The sequence below is a fragment of the Protopterus annectens genome, chromosome 13.part0, assembly GCF_019279795.1.
Source record: "Protopterus annectens isolate FY-2018-M chromosome 13.part0, PAN1.0, whole genome shotgun sequence".
NCBI lineage: Eukaryota > Metazoa > Chordata > Ceratodontiformes > Protopteridae > Protopterus > Protopterus annectens.
The window spans coordinates 268,041,824-268,062,199 of NC_056747.1; the positions used below are offsets into that span (position 1 = coordinate 268,041,824).

The following is a 20,376-nucleotide window of genomic DNA, read 5'->3' on the forward strand; positions in this document are numbered from 1 at the left end:
AAGCTATCAATAAGGCTTACGTTTTTAATAAAATAATTTTTTAGAAGAGTTCATTACTTTGTTTCTATTTAAAATCAAAATATTCCATACACTAGCTGCAACAATTAAAACATCAGAAGAGGAAAAAAAAAGAATCACAGAGACAAATTGTGCTCAACTTACTTGTGCAAATGGTGTCACAATCATGTCTTCTCCATGTCTACAGAAAGGTAAAAAAGGGAAAAATACTTATTAATCATACAAACAAGTGACTCTAACCATCAACATATAACTCAGTGTCAACTTTCTGGATCAAAGTAGAGCTGAGGCATGGAGCAGTCTCTTCTGACTTACCTCTATTATCTTCTGCTCCCTCATGTGTCTAAAAACATCCTGAGTGATGGAATCTCAAACCTCCTAACAATATCCGTCTAAGTGGTATCTCCTCAGACCCTTTTTCTTAAACCCTTTCCTGCTAATCCTACTTCATTTTGTTTGCTGGTACTTATCATTACAATTTCAGTGCTTTCAAACTTTCCTTGTGCTTGCACATTCTGTTCATTACTGATTCATTCCTTTTGACATTCTTCAAGGGTTTGCACAACAAACTGGTAGGCACTTACTCATTGGACAATACAAATTATAAATCATCTTATTCATTACAATATAATCCAAATGTGCCTTATAGGGGAATACGTCTTGTACCAGAGGGTTGCCCATCCCTGTACTCATAGGCCTGGCTTATTCAAATCCTAAGAAAACTTGGTTTGTAATCTAGGCTTAATGCTGTTTAGAGACAGGCTGGATACAAATAATCCTATAACATGAAACCCAAGGCCAAAAGATGACTAAATCTAAGCATTTGATCAACAGAATAATTGTATTCCTTTATAAACAAAATATGTTAACACACTCCCATTTTAATCTTCTGACTATGGCAGCCACCCAGAACTACAATGCTCTTCCAAGTTTAAATTGGTAAACAAAATACTGAATATCATGAAATAATGGGCTACCAATCAAAGCATAATAGCTTTAATGCTCCTTTCTCTTTACCGCTGTAAGACTTCATCAGACAGTATAAAGGTAGTGTGGTTTGGGATTGGTGGTCCATTTTTTTCAGATCTGCTGCTATTTTATATCAGTTACAGGGGCATAGGTACCCACTGATCTTTGAGGATCATAAGAAGCCTAGCCTTACATTTTCATTATATTTTTTTAGCCCTGATATTTGCACACAAATAACTCAGAGACAGGCCGAACAAGGATAAGTTTAGACATTTACAGGTTTCCCCTATGACCATTTTTTTCCTCAATACATATTACTGAACAAGGATAACAAGAAGCATAGCTAAAGGACTGGAAATGTGACACTTTGGTACTTTAAAGTGACAAGGAAGCAATGCAATACTACTATTAAAAAATTACAGACAGCAACATCTGACACTGTGCTACTAAATAAAAAAAAAGTACAGCACTTACATTTTTATGTCAGCAACTTGTGTTTTAGGTTCATGGCACAACAGTCCTCGTCTCATTAATAATAATTATAAATGCTATGTTACTGCATTGCACTGCCACTACTTACAGCCCTGCTCATTATTACTCAGTAAGCAGCACTGGTATATATTAGTACTAAATGTATTTAGACAGTGCAGTGTAACTATATTCAGCTAGCAGTAACTACTCAGCACAACTAACAATAACAGTAGCAATATCTTTGCTGTAAGATATATTACAAGTTTTACTCAGTTTCACACTGCTTATCAGGATGTACTGTGCTGATCCAATCATACAAGCCAACACAAAAAGGAACACTACCTAGTTACTGCTCTAATTTAGGATTTATCTTTATCTTAAAGCACCCTTCCATATTCACCTACATGGAAATACAAAATGATCAAAGGTCACATTTCTGTCTGATATATTCTGCTGTTCAACAATAGGAACAAACATAATCCCAGAAGATATAAACAGAAAATTTTATTCTTATTTATCTTATACAGTAAATATTTCAGGTACTGGATTCAAACCCACTTCTACACAAGTATAATACATTCTAGTCATTTCACAGTGCTACAGCTTTATAACCACTTAATGCCATGTGGATGAGATTTAATATGGTTGCATGTTTACTTTCTAAAATTCAGAAAGAAAAAAGAATTACGTTAGACCAAGCAAGAGGTGCCCCGGTTCAATTCTAGGTTGGGGTGCCTTCTGTGCAGTTTACATGTCCTCCCTGTGTTCCAGTGGGTTTCCTCCAGGTGCTTCTTTTTCATCCCGCATTCCAAAGACATGCAGTAGGTGGTCTGGACACACTAAGTTGGTCACAGGGTGTGAATGTATGATATGGAAGTAGGATCTCGACAGGGCTAGCCACTTGGTGGGTGTGACCTTGGCTCTAGATGACTGTCACTACTGACTTGACACTTTGACCCCATGTGCAAAAATGGGGAAAAATGGTTTTAGAAGGATGGATAAAAGGTCACTGGACTGCTAAAGGAAACCTTGTTCACTTAACTATACTTCCTCAAGCCCCACTAATTGAAAAAAAATTCCTTTAAAGCAACTCAAATGCATGATAAGTAATATGTATTATGGAGGGCAGAGCCCCATGGCACACCTTCAATGGGGGGCAGTATCAGGTGCATCTTCCAATTTATTCATTATTTTCTTCAGGTCTGTCAGGTGTTTGACAAAGAAAAGGCTCAAATGCAGCAAACTTGTTTAAAAATACTTTCCCTAACATGACAAGGACATCATTTTTGACTAACAAAATATCAACACAGTATCTCTAGTTCCTTTGTCTTCAGCCAATAATACAGTTCCTTATAAGGATTAAAAGGACTTCATGAGATAAGACCATATGATTTGTTTTAAAACACTGCTAATTCAAATTCTAATTCCTCCTCATTGCAGCTATGAATATCACTATTAGCTCATACTTTGTTCCCTCTGCAATTCTGGTCCCAAACCAATCATCTCCATTCAGCTTCTTCTTACTGTATATATTCTACAGAAATAAGTGTCATACCACCCAACAATGAAAGTTACAAATTAAAAATAACTACTTTCTCATTAAAGAAATTATAATGTATGAAGCAAAGATGTTGCCGTCTTACAGAATCTGATAGTTAGCTGCTTATCTGTCAGCTGTGCCCAGCTGCTGGGATGGTTTCAGTCTAGTAGTGCATCACATTACAGCTAACTAATGGTAATAGTACACTTACTTTATACAGATTATATCACAGCAGACAAGTCACTCAGAAACAGGACCAAACGTACTCTTGTCCAAACTCTGAACTACATGTTTTGAGATTTCAGCTGATTGTTTTTGAAAAATGACTATCAGGGTAAAAAAGTAATGTCTGGCCCACATAAAATGCCCACTTCTCTCATAATAAAGGAAATGCAGGTATTAATTACATGAGGCCCTACACTACACAGAATAAATACCATGAACTCCCTCACCACTTGTGATCCTAAAGCCTTATCAAAGAGGCAGTTCCATACGTCTGCCACAGCTTCTGTGAGAAAAAATGTTCCCACACACATATCTTACCTAAGGCAGTTAGTTCACTGTTCTATTTTCAGATTTTATCCTCTTATGCTCCTCTTATTATCTTATCTGAAAAAGATACATTTCTGGAACATACTTATTTCATTCAAAGATTTGAGTTTTAGACACATCACTCTTCTCCGCCCTTTCATCCAGTATTTAGATTAGTTGCACTGGAGTAACAGTTCATTTGATGACATATTAAATCTGCCTTTAGAGCTCAACATAAACTTTGATACATACTAACTTAAATTCATCTCACACAGTGCATCTGTCCATAGCAAGGAAAAACTAACATTCTCTTATTTTTAAAACCTTAAAACTAAGCAGAACTCTTCATCTTGCTACCAAATTATGGCCCAAGCTCACTAGTTCTAGGATCCCATGGACCTGGCAATAACTTACTACTAAGTAGTCAGACTGCACACTCTGATTCTTAAGGCTGAAAGCCTGTACTACCATCCTCTTAATGTCACAAACTAACCCTCCCCCCTTGTGTGTGTGTGTGTGTGTGTGTGTGTGTGTGTGTGTGTGTGTGTGTGTGTGTATATCTATATATATATATATATATATATATATATATATATATATATATATATATATAGGTCCTTATGAATCAGTCCACTGCCCCAGTAAATAAACAAATATGTATGGTCCCAAAGAATGCAAGCTGTAAGTCCGCTGTCATTTGCTTAAAGTTTAATATGATAAGCGCTTTCGTCCATAGAATTAAACGACTTCATCAGATAAAAAACAGTTAAGATCAACAATTTAAATATCCCTTCAACTCAAATCGCATGACATACATGATGACATCACAAATCTTATTTAAAGTTAAAACAACTATTATTGTTTACTGTAAGAGAATTAATTTTAAAAATATGTTTGAAAGCATAAATGGTAATGAAACTTGTAAATTCAACCCTGGTATGAAGAAATGCACAAGAAAAAATATCTGATGTACCTATGCCCCCTAAAACAAACACAAACACTAATAAAGTTTATATAATCAGACTATTCTATACCTGAGATGTAAAAACATTTTTTTGTAACTGATGTGGGACTCAATGGTAGAGGTGGAGAGCTAGATACAATGCTATTATTGAAGGAGACGGCTGCTAGATAAAATTAAATGCTGATAATATCCAGGTCTTAATGATAACATTAGTCTGAGAACTTTCCTAAACTGCAGATGCATGTGGTGCAACATATGTACTTGATTTTAATATTCTGTTCTCATATCAGATATTTATTTTTATCAGTGTGATTAGTCAGAGTCTTATGATGTCACTGCCTAAAATACATTTAAAATATGTTTCTTTTCAAATTATTTAGTAGTGAATTTCCACTTCCTGAACTCCTTTTGTTGTGGATTTAGTTCTTTATGGAGCCTGTCTTGTTCAGCATTCCTGTTTTCCCCAAGATAGGTTCAAAGACAAGTACTAAGCAATCAGTCTACAGTCCATTTCAAGCCTAGCTAAAAATCCTTACTATTGTTCGCTCTAGCCTTAAGTAGGGCAAGACAAGGTAGGCCTGGGGAAAATGAATGCTTGACAATCCAGTTATCTAGCTTTACCTTGAAGGTGGCTAGGGTGCTACTCTGTTTGACATGTAATGGACATTTGTTCCAGAGGTGACAAATATATTGGGATATCAAGCTATCACACCAATGTGTCTTATTTATCTGCTGATGAAGGTTTATTTTCTTTAACAGAGTATTTGAGTTACCATTAGTTCTGTGAAAGAATAGGAGGTCAAACAGGGCTGGATATTTCATGGCTCAAAAGCCTATACAGAGATACCCAATGGAGCAGTCAAAAAGAGACCAACTACAGGTTAATTTCGCCTGACAGCTACAGTTTTTAGGCCACCACTGATTCTTTTAGTTATGAATCTCTCAGATCTCTCAAGTTGTTTGATATGTTTGGACAAATGCATGCCAAAAGGTGCATTACATTCAATAATGGGTCTGATAAGATATGGGTAAAGGGGAATTAAGACTTCTTTTATCGACTGGAGATGCCTTTGGAAATTAGATTGGCCAGATAAAAAGCTTTGTGAACTACTGTAGAGACATGACTATCAAATAATAAGAAATTATCAGTAAGAGTGCCTAGATACCTTACAACTGTGATTCAGATGGAGATCGAATAACAGCACCCGATTTACAGTTGTCTGTAAACTTATGTAACCATAGGCCAGGAATGCTGGGCTGAAGGTCCAAAAAATACAGTACATGCCAAATAGGAGAGGTCCCAAAACTGAGTCCTGTGGTGCACCACTGGTAACTGTTTTGCTTTTAGAAGTGACACCTGCAACTCTAACCACATGGTTTCAGTCAGACAACCAGTTAGCCATCCATCATACAATATAAGGATTTAGATTCAGATTTATAAGTCTATCAATAATGCCTGCATGGTGACTAGTGTTAAAGGCCTTGGCCAGGTCTAGATATGCTGTATGCACTACATAACCACTATCCACTGTTTCAGTTTCTTTTTTCAAAGAAATTAATGAGGTTAAAGAGGCAGGACCTTCCTTTGACAAAGTCAAATTAATGATGGTCCAGGGCTAAGAGATTTTCAATCTCCAGATTAATGAAGTGTGAGATAATGTGCTCCACAGCTTTACATATGAGGCTAGTGAGACTATTGGTTCTACAGCTACCATTGTTCAAGGTTGGGCCACCTTTGTGTAATGGCATTGCAATAGCTATTTTCCAAGTTTCAGGAATGCAACCAGTGGAGAGGCTTAGATTAAAGAGTAAGTAGGGATTCAGAAAGGCCATATTTGTCACTGATAATCAGGCAACCTGGTATGTTATCAGGGCCCATGAATGAAGAATTCTTAGTTTTTGAAAGGGCTGGGAGAACTTGTTCCATAGTAATTAAAGGGGATGGTTGAGACTGTAGAACCTGTGGGATAGCTATAACCGTAGGTGGAGTAAAATCTACATAAAAAATGTTAGGATATTAGCTATTTCTTTTTGGGTCAGAAAGTACAGTATTACTGTAGACTAGCTCTGAATATTGTTTGGTGTTAGTTCTTAACTTCCTGACATAGTTAAAGAACGCTTTACATTTATTTTTGGTTTCAGATACTATTATAAATTTTTATATTTTAAATTCATACTCAGCCTTGAGCTTCTTAACAGTTCTCTTAGGCTCTTGATAGTTTGATGAAGTTTGCTTTTGAGGTAGTTAGAATGAGAATTCTTATAAGCATAAGCATCTTCCCAGAATAATGTATTAAGTCATCAAGTAACTGAAGGCTTGCTTTTGAGAAGTGCCTAAACACAGAGCTATTTACAGGGGAAGTATCACCAGATTTAAAGGAAAAGGTCTGATTTAACAAGGCATAATGATACATAAGGCTCTGTGCATGAAGACATGCGTCTGAAGCCTATTTCCCTGGGCCTCCACTGAAAATGGGCTCTGTCTCAGTCGGACTTTCCCAGCAAACAAATGCCAAATAAATAAATAAGTGGCCATATTTGTGAGGACTGGATCCAGGACATTGGGCCAACACTAGGATGGTTAACTATTTGCAAAACAGAGTAAGTATTTATAATGTCAGTGAAGTGCTGGGCATGCCAGCCACTGGCAATGTAGGTTATCCAGTTTACTGATGGACAGTTGATGTCCCCCAGTAGAAAGGTCTTGGGTTTAATAAGAATTTTAGTTAATACATTAAGATGGCTATTATGCTCAGAAGGGGAAATACAGTGTGTTTTACAGCTGCCTGTGAAATACTAATTAGCCTTCTTTATGGTGATTTGGACTTTGTGAGTTCAAATGTGGTGTCCCAAGGAATCTGTCATGAGATGATGATATCCTTGACAGATACTGATACTTCCACTTAATTACCAGTGGGTCTGAAGACATGATAGGCATTATACCAAGGAATAGAGGGAGTGCTTTCATTGATCTGAAACCCCGTTTCTGTAGCACACACACACACACACACACACACACACACACACACACACACACACACACACACACATATATATGGTTCACTCAAGTTCATAGATTGTATGTTCTGTAAATTTCTTTCCTGAGTGTTACGTTTTCTCAATAGAAAAGGTGACAGATAGTGACACGAGATTTCTGTATTGCCAGGTTCATAAATATGCCTACTGAGCAGTCTTAAAGTTGGTATACGTAAGGAGTACACAGGGCACAGTCTTCCAACCTCACATGGAAGGGGTAGGGGGATTTGCACTCCTGCAAAAAATATTGCACTTTATTTGTTAGATTATATCCCTTAGCATGAGCAGTTTTTGTCAATGTTTTAATATTGATGAGTTTTCTTTGACTACATGCAAGTTGATCTAACATGCGTTAGATACGTAAACCTATACATTATATATATATAATGCACTTGTGTGTGTGTGTGTGTGTGTGTGTGTGTGTGTGTGTGTGTGTGTGTGTGTGTGTGTGCATGTGTATATTACACACACCCACACACACACACACACATATATATATATATATATATATATATATATATATATATATATATATATGAATTTGCAGAGAGATAAATATACAACAGGAAGAAGAAAAGGAACAGGTTCAGGGAAGGCTGGAGCAAAGAGGCTGAAATGTGCTAAGAGGTCTGGGAAATGTGCTCCCTGTGAGACTGATACACCACTGTTACAAAACACTTGTGATGTTGAAGATAATGATATAGAAAACAGGCTGCAGATAACTTGCGTATGTGGTGGCAATGCCAGTGGTTGATGAAGCTTTAGGCTATGATGGTGAAGACAAAAGGAAATAGACATGGCAAAAAAAGCTTTCATGGGATGGTGTGGAAGGATGCATGGCCAGATATGAACAGAATAGGACAGACGCTCTCAAAAAAATTGACTTTGCACCATCCATCCAGTAATACTAAATGGGCAGTCATATCCTTGCCAAACCACAGACCCATACATTTAACCCCTCCTTCACAACTAAACACGTCACTCAGTCATTCAAACATGCCACAACTACCTCACTCCCAAAAATAAGCAACACTACATCAGCAAGTGGCTACCACCTAAGAGCAAACCTTGACCCCCTGGCAAATATTTAGTGACTGCTATGTAATCAATTATAATACGATATTTTATCTGACAGGCAACATGATTTAGGCCTAAATACATCTCACGTAGAACAATATAACCTCTTACTGACTACGTATACACAAATTCAGAAAATTTCAGAGAACACCAAACTTAATTGAGACACTTTTGTTGATTTCAAAATGGCATTTAAATGTGTGGACCACAATTCATTAATTATTTATTAAATAAAAATGTATATAACTGAAAATATTTGGTAAAAATAACTCTTATCTCCAGCTTACAATATGCAGCTACAATAATACCAAGTTGGCAGATATCATCATTGATGTAAAACGTTTCTGTAGAAAATTGTATCTGAAAGCCTTTTTTGATATGAAAAATAATGAGTATAAAAATAATGGGGGATGGAAGGGTCAACTGAAATTGAAGATGATGAACTGCTAAATGTTAGCATTTATGAAACGGACATGTTTGGAAACATGGATGATTGGTTAGAAAATGATGCTGTAAATGATGATGGTTATGAAAATCAAACTGAGTTGTGCAATGAGTTTGACAATGGTTATGGGCACTTACAAGTACCTCAATCTGCCTCAAATAAAAGCATATTTACACCACCAAAACTCCCAATGTGTATTAGAATTTATGAGGATGTTGTTTGTAGTCAGATTGAGCATGAATGTGACAATTTTTTGAGGGAAGAAAAAAAGTATAATTTATCTTAAAAGTAATGGAATGAGTTACAGAAGGTACGTTTAAAACTGGACAAGTATGTTTTTCGTCAAGCAATGGGAGTAACTGGGTGATAATGAATAAGAGTGAATATGAAAAGATGGTGGTGGATTTAATAGGTAGAACTGATGAGTACACCAAATTAAATAAGAACCCAAGACCGAGATTTAATGAAGAACTACTGGAAGTGTAAGAAACAGGTGAAAGATTGGGCTTTTTTGCTAGTAAAGATGTACAGAAGTTATTCAGGAAAGACCCCAAGGATCCGAAGTTTTATGCGTTGCCAAAATTTCATAAAAATTTAAGTCCCCCCCCCCAGGAAGGCCCATTGTTTCAATGGTTGGATCATACTTAGAAAATGTAGGGAAATTCTTCGACTTTCATTTGAAGAAGTATTTAAAAAGGGTACCAGCTCATATTCAAAACACAAGGGAGCTGTGTGAAAAGTTAAAGAAATTTAAGTGGCAAGATGAGAATTTCTGGGCCACAGTTGATGTGAGTTCTTTGTACACAAGTATTGAGACCAAAAGAGGTCTAGAAGCCATAGGAAAAGCAATGGGGGAGGGACCACATATATTATTCCTTCTACGTTTGCTAGAATTTTGCTTGACACATAATTATTTCAAGTGGGAAAGGTAGTTCTTTCTTCAAAAAAAAGGTAAAGCTATGGGGGTGGCCTTTGCCCCCTCATATGCTATAGTTTACATGGGGGAGTTTGAAAGACAGTTTGTGTATCAAAATCGTTTTTTCGTTAATAATGTGGTGTTTTTTGGCAGGTTTATAGATGATTTGATTTTTGTATGTAGGGATAACAGCAGGATTTTGACATTTTTATGAGAGAGTTAAACAGCACAGAGCATGGTTTGAGATTTACATATGAGGTAAATGCCCAAAAGATTACATTTCTGGATGTAGAGTTGTATGTGGATATGAGAAACCATATACAGTTTAGACCCTATAGAAAACCAACTGCAGTGAATAATTTCCTGCATGCAGAAAGTATGCATCCTCCTCATCTGATTAAGGCCCTACCTTTAAGTGAGTTAAAAATGGATATTTTGGAATACATCAGAGAAGGAGTTAAAGTAAGCATACTTAAGGAGCTCACATCATTTCAGGCTGGCTGCAAATGCGAGCGAGAAGTTTATGGAGTATATGCGAAATGATGTGAGCTCCCTCAGCTCAATTCCAACTGGCTGGTAGCCCTGACAGCACTGACATCATCGCACAAGTGATGATGTCAGCGCCAACAGTATGAAAATTGAAATCAAAAGGGAAATAAATCAGAAATGAAAGGGTGCCACTCGGGAATCATGACACCCCTTCATTTGGACCCCAAAACTCAGTAAAAAACGAGTAAATTTGTATGGTTGGGAGGTATGTCACTCTGTACTCTGTTGTAATTAGACCACTTACCAAGTACATTGCGCTCTCTGATGATTCCTATGATCCTATCCTATGATCATAAGAATGCCTCTCTTTTTCAGACTATCACAGCAACAGAACCATTACTATCCCGAATGCTAGCTGCAAAATGGGAGTCCCCCCCAGGGCTCTGTCCTTGGCTATCTTCTGGGGTTTTTTTCTGTTTATAAATGAACTCCATCCATATTATCACATCTTTTTTTTTTTCTCAAATTTTTTTTTTATTTTTCAAATACATCTGAATGAATTCCATAGTATTTATACATAACATCTTAAATAACTATGTACACTATTTACATTAGCCTGACATGATAACAGATCTTAATGTATACAGTTACTTTATAAGTATGTCCAATCCATTATCAGAGTGTCTGATCAATTATTGTATAGTGTCAATCAATGATAAGAATTGTCCCCAAGGGTTGTTGATAAATGGCTTTGGATACATTCTTAGTTCTTTCATTTTAATTTCAAATAATGCTGTTGTCTTCAGTAGGCTGTAGTATATTTATTACATCTTAACTACCTCCTGTTTGCTGTTGCTTTAGTCCTCATAAGGCACATCTCTTCTTCACAAGATCTCAACATCTTACTACAGCATGACTTTGCCAACCTCTGAACCTGGATATAGGAAAACAGACTTTGTTTGAACAATAACAAAACTACAGTGATGACACTTAGTACAATCAAAAGATTATCACATGCTAATGAAATGAATATCACTGATCACCTGGGCTGCCCATTTCCTTTAGCCATTCAATAAAAATATTTGGCGGTCCTACTAGATCAAAGTGTTATTCCAGTTGCATGCTGAAACATAATCCCAATAATATTCCAAGAATTACAATGTCTTATAAAATCTCTAACTTCCTCTCCAAAGAAGCTAAGCAAGTCATAACCACTGATGTCCTGCTACATACACTACATTATGCCCTCCCCATAATCATTGCATACTCCTTTAAGAATACTGAAACCTTAGAAAAGGTGGAGCACACAGTACTATAACTTATATAGCTTAGTTCTTCTCTGAATATCACTGCTTAGCTATAGGTATATATAACTAATGTACAGTTCATGCTATAGCCCCCTTTTTCCAAAGCACACTTAACTAGAAACTTATCTATTATAGCTACTGCTGTGCACTAAAAAGCAAAGTACACTTCAGAAGCAGCACATATGCCCTAAGGAATACTGATGAACCCGTTATCTGCAAACCACCTTATCCTCTTGTAGTAACTGAAAAGCTTTTTCAAAAAAAAATATTTCCACAACCTAAAACAGTGATGGTGAACCTTTTGGGCTCCTTATGTCAAAAATTTAGAAAATACCTATCGTGACTCTGCTGGCAACAAAAGGGAAATGATTCTTTATATATTCATTTATTTAAAAAAAAAATACAGTCCATTCATGTGTGCTACTATGCATTATAAAAGTAAAATCAGTGACTTACAATAGGGAAAATTATATGCTCACTGATAACTGGGCTTAAAATAGTGCACCAAAAATTACCTTACTTTTAATAGTAATTTTTAATTGAACTGAAAAAAATATGGAACACATTACATTTGACTCGATTATTAATTAATAACTTTTTTGTTACTGAGTTTTAATAGTTAATTGCAGGGTCACATATTTCTTGCATTTCTGTTCATTCAGTTTCTTTGGTAACTCGTGTTGGTGAGCACTAGTGTGTCACCCAGAATGTTAAGGCTTGTCACCTTTGACACATGTGTCATAGTTTCACCATCACTGACCTAGGACAACATTCTACAAAATATAAGAAGCACCCCTAACATCCTGAATGACAGACATTTACTTAAGAAGTTTCTACATGATAAGTACAACTGTTTTGACAGAAACATCCAGCCACCTCAGAATGAATAACCTCAGCTTTTTGGAGTTTGTACACATTACTTTCTTTCTTTTTCTAGAATTCTCAGTTTTATTCAAACCACTGTCACCACTTAAATCCTTTGTATAGTTCTTGCTGTAGAAGGCCACTTTCTGCTACATTAATTCATCCTAGCAAACCCAATTAATTTTACTGATTTTCTGTGCTAAGCCTATTACATTCTTACATCTTCTTTTTCTATAACTTGTGGTGTTGACAACTTCTGATATCACTTTAAACATGTCCTGCCACTAACACGAACATGCTTTCTATCCTTTTACTCTTTTCATCTGCCTATAGTAAGACAACTATCAGTAACCCTAATACAAATCTGTCTCAATAATGCAGTGTATATAACCAAACTGGGAATGTATACTTACACCGAATATTTGTTACCTCAAAAACAGAATGTCTAGTACTTTCCAATCTTACTTTTACAAATGTATGTTGATACAATTGAATGTTATCTTTTTAAAATTTGAACCTTGTTAAAATGCTTTTAATTCTAAATTGTTATTAATTACAGATTATATTTAGCTCTGTCATGACAATTCATATGATGCTTTGACATAACTTGTTGGTTTTAACCAAGATGGTTTAGGTTGTGCCTGAAAAGAGTACCTGGTCCAGTGCACTTTCCCAGTTAACAAAAGTGAAAATAAAATAAAAACTAGTATAAGAGAATGAATGCTAAGAAACAGACAGGTGGAGGGAGAGATGAGTATAGTGAAAGGCAAGGTAAGTACACACTTATTCTGTTAAACAGGATGCAGATTACGCTGTGAGGAATGAAAACATGGTTTAGGAGGAAGGAGGAATGAAATGATGTGTAGGGAATGGGTGAGGAAAAGAAGAGAAGAAAACAAATGAGAATAACCTTGAAAGGAGGGACAAGAGGGATGTACAATAAAAGGAAGTAGGCAGAAAACAGAGTTAGGAAAAGAAAGTAAAGATAGTGAGTACAGCACAAATAAAAAAAATGGTAGTGCTAAGGTCTGACACTGGGACTGATAAGGGGAAAACTGCATATATAAAGAACATTGATGGCCTTTTTAAGCAATAACCCATGCCTGGGTGTGGGTAATGCTGGATTTATCCACTGTTGGTGTGATTTGGTCACGAGGGCAAAGCTGTTTAACATAGCGAGACAGCTTTAAAAAAAGCAACGGAGAAAGGAAGATCTCCGTTGCTTTTTTTAAAGCTGTCTCACTATGTCATTAAACTCCTTTAACATAGCGAGACACTTTCTAAAAAGCAACAGAGATCTTGCGTTCTCCGTTGCTCTAACAAAAAAAAAAAGACTTGTACTAATGGAAAAAGTCCGGGCGACCGGACCTTTTTCCATTAGTATAAGTCTGATTTACAATATGCATGCTGACCAATCAGCGTGCACGTTTTGGAATATTAATGGGGGGTCATTGTATAATTAGTATTAAGACACTGCAGTGTTAAAAGTTCCATGACATATGCAAATGAAATCCTACTTGTAGCCAAAATGCCCCAGGATCAATTATCCACATGGATTCTGCAGCAGCCTGGAAGGGAGTACGAAGCTGATGCTAGCTCAGTAATCCTGAAAGGAGGGAGGTTGCCAGGCACTCTGCATAACTGACATTTTAAAGAGGCAGGTGTTTCACCCTGGAGCATGAGAACTGATAATGTATGCCCATCAAGCTATACCTAGCATGGCAAGCACATTTTGATTCATACACAGAAGGACAAAGAATGTTTTGTGACAGTATTGTGGGAGCATGCATATGTCAAAAATATCTGCAAGGACCCCTCCAAGTCAGTTTTCAGCCCTGCCAAATGTTGCTGAAGTAGCCAAAGCGAGACGGAAACAAATGGGTACAATACCAGCAGAAGGGAGTTGAGTGTTAGTAGACATGGGGGGTGGGGGGGGGGCTCTGAAAAATGTATATTAATGTCAATGCATTATAAGTACTAAAATGTTGTCTCCTCTGTTTTTTTGCATTTTCCTACACACACACATACATATACATGTGTGTGTGTGTGTGTGTGTGTGTGTGTGTGTGTGTGTGTGTGTGTGTGTGTGTGTGGGTGCTTGTGAGTACAAAAGCATTGGATTATAATTAATGCATAGAGAGACAGATTATACATTTAAAAAGAACACAACATGAAATTCAAATATAAACAAATTAATGTGCATATTTAACTACACTAGCCAATAAAATGGAAACATATGTTGTGGCTGTGGAAGATAAACTCAGACTAAAACACCAAATCTCAGCAATGACTTGGCTGTTCACAGGCACAAATCATTTAATGTGATAATGATGCCTTTAAGAAAACTGAAAAAAAATTTTGAAATCTATATAATCCAATAAGGACATTTTTATGTAAGTTGGACAAAGTCACCACAAGGTCACGCCTACATAATAATCATCTTCTGTATCACAGTGAGTTTGTTCAGTCAACAAATTCCTTTCTAAACCTAACATTAAGTCATAGGTTATTACTAGGCTATCTGCCCTTATGGACCATTTTAAGCCTAGCTAAATTTCCTTTTGATGTCTCAATTACCCTTCTCCTTTATAAGTGCCATAGTAGACCTCAGTATTAACCCACTGTGCTAACAGCTATTAACAATCTTCAATAAAGTGCACTGAACGCAAACATAAAATGAATGTACAAATTCTGTTCATGTTTCATAAATATGCTGTACATTGTTGAGTCTGGCACTTTATACTGTGCACCTTTGGGCAAATGTATGCCATTTTCTATTAAAGTTTTCTCAGTTAATTTATCTGCACAGTATACTCTATATTTGAAGTCATAGCTTTTGTTATGAGATCACATTTTGCAGTCTTGAAATAACTTGTCATGTGACAAATGACATATTATGAGCTTGGGCTAAAATCATTAGAAACTAACAGTTGGGCTTAAGGTATTCTACTTTACATTACTTATATCAAGACATACACAGGTCTTACAGTAATGCATAAAAAAAATAAATTACAAAAATGAATTTGTTACAGCTCTAACTGTTTAAAACCAGTTGCACTTTAAAACATTTTTTTAATTTTTTCAAACTAAGAATTCAGTCTAATTATTTGTTTGGAGTAGGGGGTTATAACACTGAAAATACACAATAGAGAAGATGAGGAAAAAAAACATACAAGTTTTAAAATAGCCATTTCCTTAATCAGAGGCTGGGATCCAAAATCTAGGGAGATACAAAATGTTACACTAACAAACCACAGGGAGCCATTGTTCAGAAAAATAAACTACTGAGTGGATATCAAAAGAAAAATTGTTATGAGATTCGAGGTCAGAATAGTTTAAAAAAATACTACTAACAGAACATGGGATGTTCATCACTGTATAAATGTACAAAACAGCTGATCAAAGGGGCCAAATTGTTCCCAGGCCGTGAGGCTCTATTAAACTAAGCAATACACTTACAGTATAGCTCAACATGGACAACTGCCTTGGAGGAAGTGAAATAAATACTAACAATCCTTCATCAATAAATAGCTAAAAAAGTGCCATGGGGTGATCTGCACATACTAGCTAAAAAGGTGGCTTCACTCCCCATAGGTACTATATGAGCTATGATAAAAAACAAAACAAAAACACACTCCCAGCATTTCACCTTTTAACGACACTACTTGCCATTCTTGCCAAATTGATTTGTGAGTTTTTTTGTTCTTGTTTTTTCAAGTATAAAAGTGAAATAGACTGTCCTGATTAACAGTATTACTGCTTAAAATCCACAGGGGTATTGTAGCTTGATTTATCCAATCATACTCAGCAGGAATACATCTTTCTTACAGAGATGAATACTGCAATTAGGGACTCAGTATAGAAAAGTGTGCTGATGCAATGACTTGCTGAAAAACTTTGCCTTTATGTGCCACTATTAGGGCTAATATGCTTCCATGCACAGTGGAAAAAACAGGGTGGACCTGTCAGTATAAAAATAATTAGGATGCTGGCTTTAAAATTTGGATGTGGTAAATAAATGTAAGCAAATTGTACGATATACACATGCTTTAAAATAATGTTCATTTATTTTGTTTACCAGGAAAGTAAACTGGTTCCAGAATGGCCCCATTTCAGCCACAGCCTGGGATTTACAACAGAAATAAAAGAAGACAGGTTTATACAAAGAGAAGTAAAAATAGGAAAGTTTAACAGTAAGCATTACAATAATATATATTATATGTTCCAAAAATCAGAAAGGTTCAAAACATTATAACATGCACAATAAGCACATATTTTCAAAGTCAGACTTTGGGGTTGCTTAGACACTGCATACAGGCTCAGGATTTCTGAAATATACAACTTGTTGCTTCAGCTGGAAGCGGAATAGCAGACATCACAAATTATATCAAGTATGACATCCTTCCAAAACTTGCAAATGCACATTCTCCTTTTCACTTTTCTTTAAATTCACTATAAACCTAATACCTCTATTATATCTCCTCCTCCTATGTCCTCACTTGAATACAAACCTGGCACTCTTACACTCTTCCTTGACCCAGAAAAATGTATTAGCAACCTCCACACCCAACAACTGTTTAATATGCTGCCCACTTTAAGTGAAACAAACTGGATTAACTCCATTCCTTCCTAACTGCTCACCCAAAACTCACATTTTCAGTCTGGGTCAGGAGATAGTAGAGGCATCTTTCTCTCTAAATCTAATCTCAGGTACAGATTCCAAGCCTAAAACACATTTCTTAATGATCATGGCCTAAAGTAGCTAGCTATAAATATTCTCATTAAACAACATCCCATTTTAACTATTGCGTTAACCTACCTTCCACCAAAAGACAACACAAATAAATTCAAGTTCTCATTTTTGGCATACCATGACAAATGCAAACCAATCAAGAACAAAATAATTCTAGATAACTTTAATTTAAACCTTGTTAACCCCTCAAATTTGAACATCTAGACTTCCCCTCCAATCAGATCTTGGAATATTATTCAAAGACTACATCATCTGACCATATGCCTCATAAAAAAAAATAAAATAAAAAAAAAAAAAAAAACACCATCCACATAGTGTAAATCTACAACCATCTAGCAGTGACAACTTCTGCCTCACATTCTCAGTCAAATTCCCATAAAAAAAATCCTTCTGTCACTTACCATTTTTGGGCCGAAGTCAGAAAAACATTAAATCTCTCTCCAGTAATAACTGGGAACCATTACTTTTAATGCAAGACCTAATCATCCTATCCAGTAATATAATAGTACCCATTTCAGCTCCAAGTACAAATTCTTCCATAAAATCACCAGACGTCTCAGACTCCTTGAATCACCAAGTAATGAAGGCACTCTACAAACTTACAGATGAATCTTTGCACTGATGCAATTCCCTCCAGCTACTGCAGTTACTAATGTCTCTCCCTAAAAACTCAGCCAAACATAGTCAAATAAGCCACGTGGATATACAAATACATGGTCCTGAACAATTTCAAAAATTCCATACAGATTTCTCCCTCAAAATTCTGGGACCAAATCAACAAACTTATTGGGAGATGAATACTAAACAACTCAACAAATGGAAACACTGTTGCTACAGCCAGTGGGCCCTTATCTCCGTTGTCTCTATCTATCCCATTATTATCTAGTTACAGGTCTAAGCCCCCCCCCCACATCTACCATCCACTTATATTTTCACTCTTTTTTCTTCTTCCAGCTACCTCTAAGACTCACCTATCCACTTTTACTTAAAAGCTGTAATACACTAGTAATAGGTGACTCTATTGTCAGGCACACTGATGTCCCACTCACTAGACTGAACAAGGAGAAGGTTACTGTGAGCTGCCTGTCGGGTGCCAGGATCCACCACATAACACAGGCACTGAGGTCACTCCAAAACAGGTACAAATATGACTCTGTCATTGTACATGTTGGTGTGAACAACCTGAGACGTACCTCCCTGGACTACATGAAAAGAGACATAGAGGAGCTCTCTGATCATGTAGCCCAGGCCGGTATGACCCTGAGTAGCATCTTGCCCTCACCAAGAAGGATGCCACAGTATGAGGAAAAAATGATCAGTTTTAACAATTGGCCAAGCTATTGGTGTCATTCAAAGGGGATCCAGTGTCTGTCAGCCTGGGACGACATGCTCAACAAGCCACGCTGCTTCGCCAGAGATGGCTTGCACCTGTCGCGCTTAGGCTTTTGAATACTGGCCAAGGCTCTTGCCACCCCCATAGTGCCTTTTTTAGGCAAGGCTCAAAAGACAAACCCGCCTCCATAAACAACACAAGAAACCAAAAACTGAGGGTAATGCTACTCAATGCCAGAAGTCTAAACCTCAAAATGCATGCACTCGAGGCACTCCTTAACATGGAACAAATTGATATCTGTGCAGTAACAGAAACCTGGTTTAAAGCTATAGAGAGCACCCCAGCACTACCAGGCTACACCTCATACCATAACTTTTGGCCCCAAAACCCGGACCGAAATACAAAAGGAGGGGGTGTATCCATTTTCATAAAGGATACCCACACCTCCAGGTTAGTAGCACAACACGAGGCCTCGGAGACCATCCATGTGCAACTAACAGTGGGCAAAGCTACTTTTCAGATCGTAGCCTGCTACAGATCACCTACCTTGTCTCAGGACCTCACTCAGTATTCCTGAGAACACTGGAAAATATAAAGGTCATACCAAACACCATGATATTAGGAGATTTCAACTACCCAAACATTGACTGGGAGAATTACTCAAGTACAAACTCCTTTTCCCAATGCTTCCTAGAGTTTATAAACTCAAACGCCCTGGAACAGCTGGTCACCATGCCTACTAAAGGTGACAACATACTGGACCTGATCATCACCAACATGGGGGATCAGTGTTCCACACCAGAGGTAAACCCCTCGCTAGTAAGATCAGATCATAAACTAATCACACTGGACATCCACATCCTGACCCCACCCCCAGTCAAGGAAACCACTGTGAAAAACTTTTCAAAAGCAAACTTCACACTTCTCAAGACCGAAGTGGAAAGTTTCAAAGCCCCCTTGCTAAAGGATAATGCTATCCAATCCGCAGAATCCTTTACAAGTGCATTCTATGAGCATCTGCAGGGATGCATGGATCGAGCCATCCCAAGTAAAACCAAGACTCACTCCTCCAAAAAGAGGAAACCAGTCTGGTGGTCCCCGGCCATAAATAAGCTATACAATGAAAGGAAGAAACTACTACATGACAGAGCAAAATCACAAAAAGGAAAGGCATCACTGATCAATATTAGCAAGAAACTACGATTGCTCATAAAATCATCCAAGGCCAGTTTCAAAAGAAAAATTGCGAAGGACTCTAAAGATAACCACAAAGCCTTCTTTAGCTATATCAAAAATTTAGGTGGCAACTCTCAGATATGCTCTGAGCTAGTGCAAAATGGCAAAAAATACACTGAACCAACTGACATTGCCAACATTCTGGTGGACAAGTTCAGTGCAAACTTCACCCCCCCACCCCCAAAAGGGCCCGTGTCCATCCCAGAAGAATGCAAAGCCCCAGACATCATGGACATGCAGGTAAAAACAGCCCTCTCCAAAGCTAAGAACGCAGCATCAATGGGACCAGATGGTGTCCCAGGCTGCATCTTACACGAGCTCCAAAAGGAACTAAACCCTCACCTAAATTCACTGTTCAGACTCAGCCTTACCACAGGCTATGTACCCAAAGAATGGCATAAAGAAACAGTCATCCCGCTCCTCAAAG

General features: G+C 37.1%; 1 protein-coding gene across 2 annotated transcripts in view; it reads right to left on the reverse strand.

Moving 5' to 3' along the window:
• Positions 1 to 20,376, reverse strand: part of LOC122787231 (cAMP-specific 3',5'-cyclic phosphodiesterase 4D-like) — a 1,697,022-nt gene that overhangs the window by 613,044 nt on the left and 1,063,602 nt on the right. For both annotated transcript variants that reach the window (XM_044053831.1, XM_044053830.1), the window contains exon 3: positions 163 to 199. In XM_044053831.1, the coding sequence (XP_043909766.1) occupies positions 163 to 199 (37 nt within the window). The remainder of the gene's footprint in view (positions 1 to 162; positions 200 to 20,376) is intronic.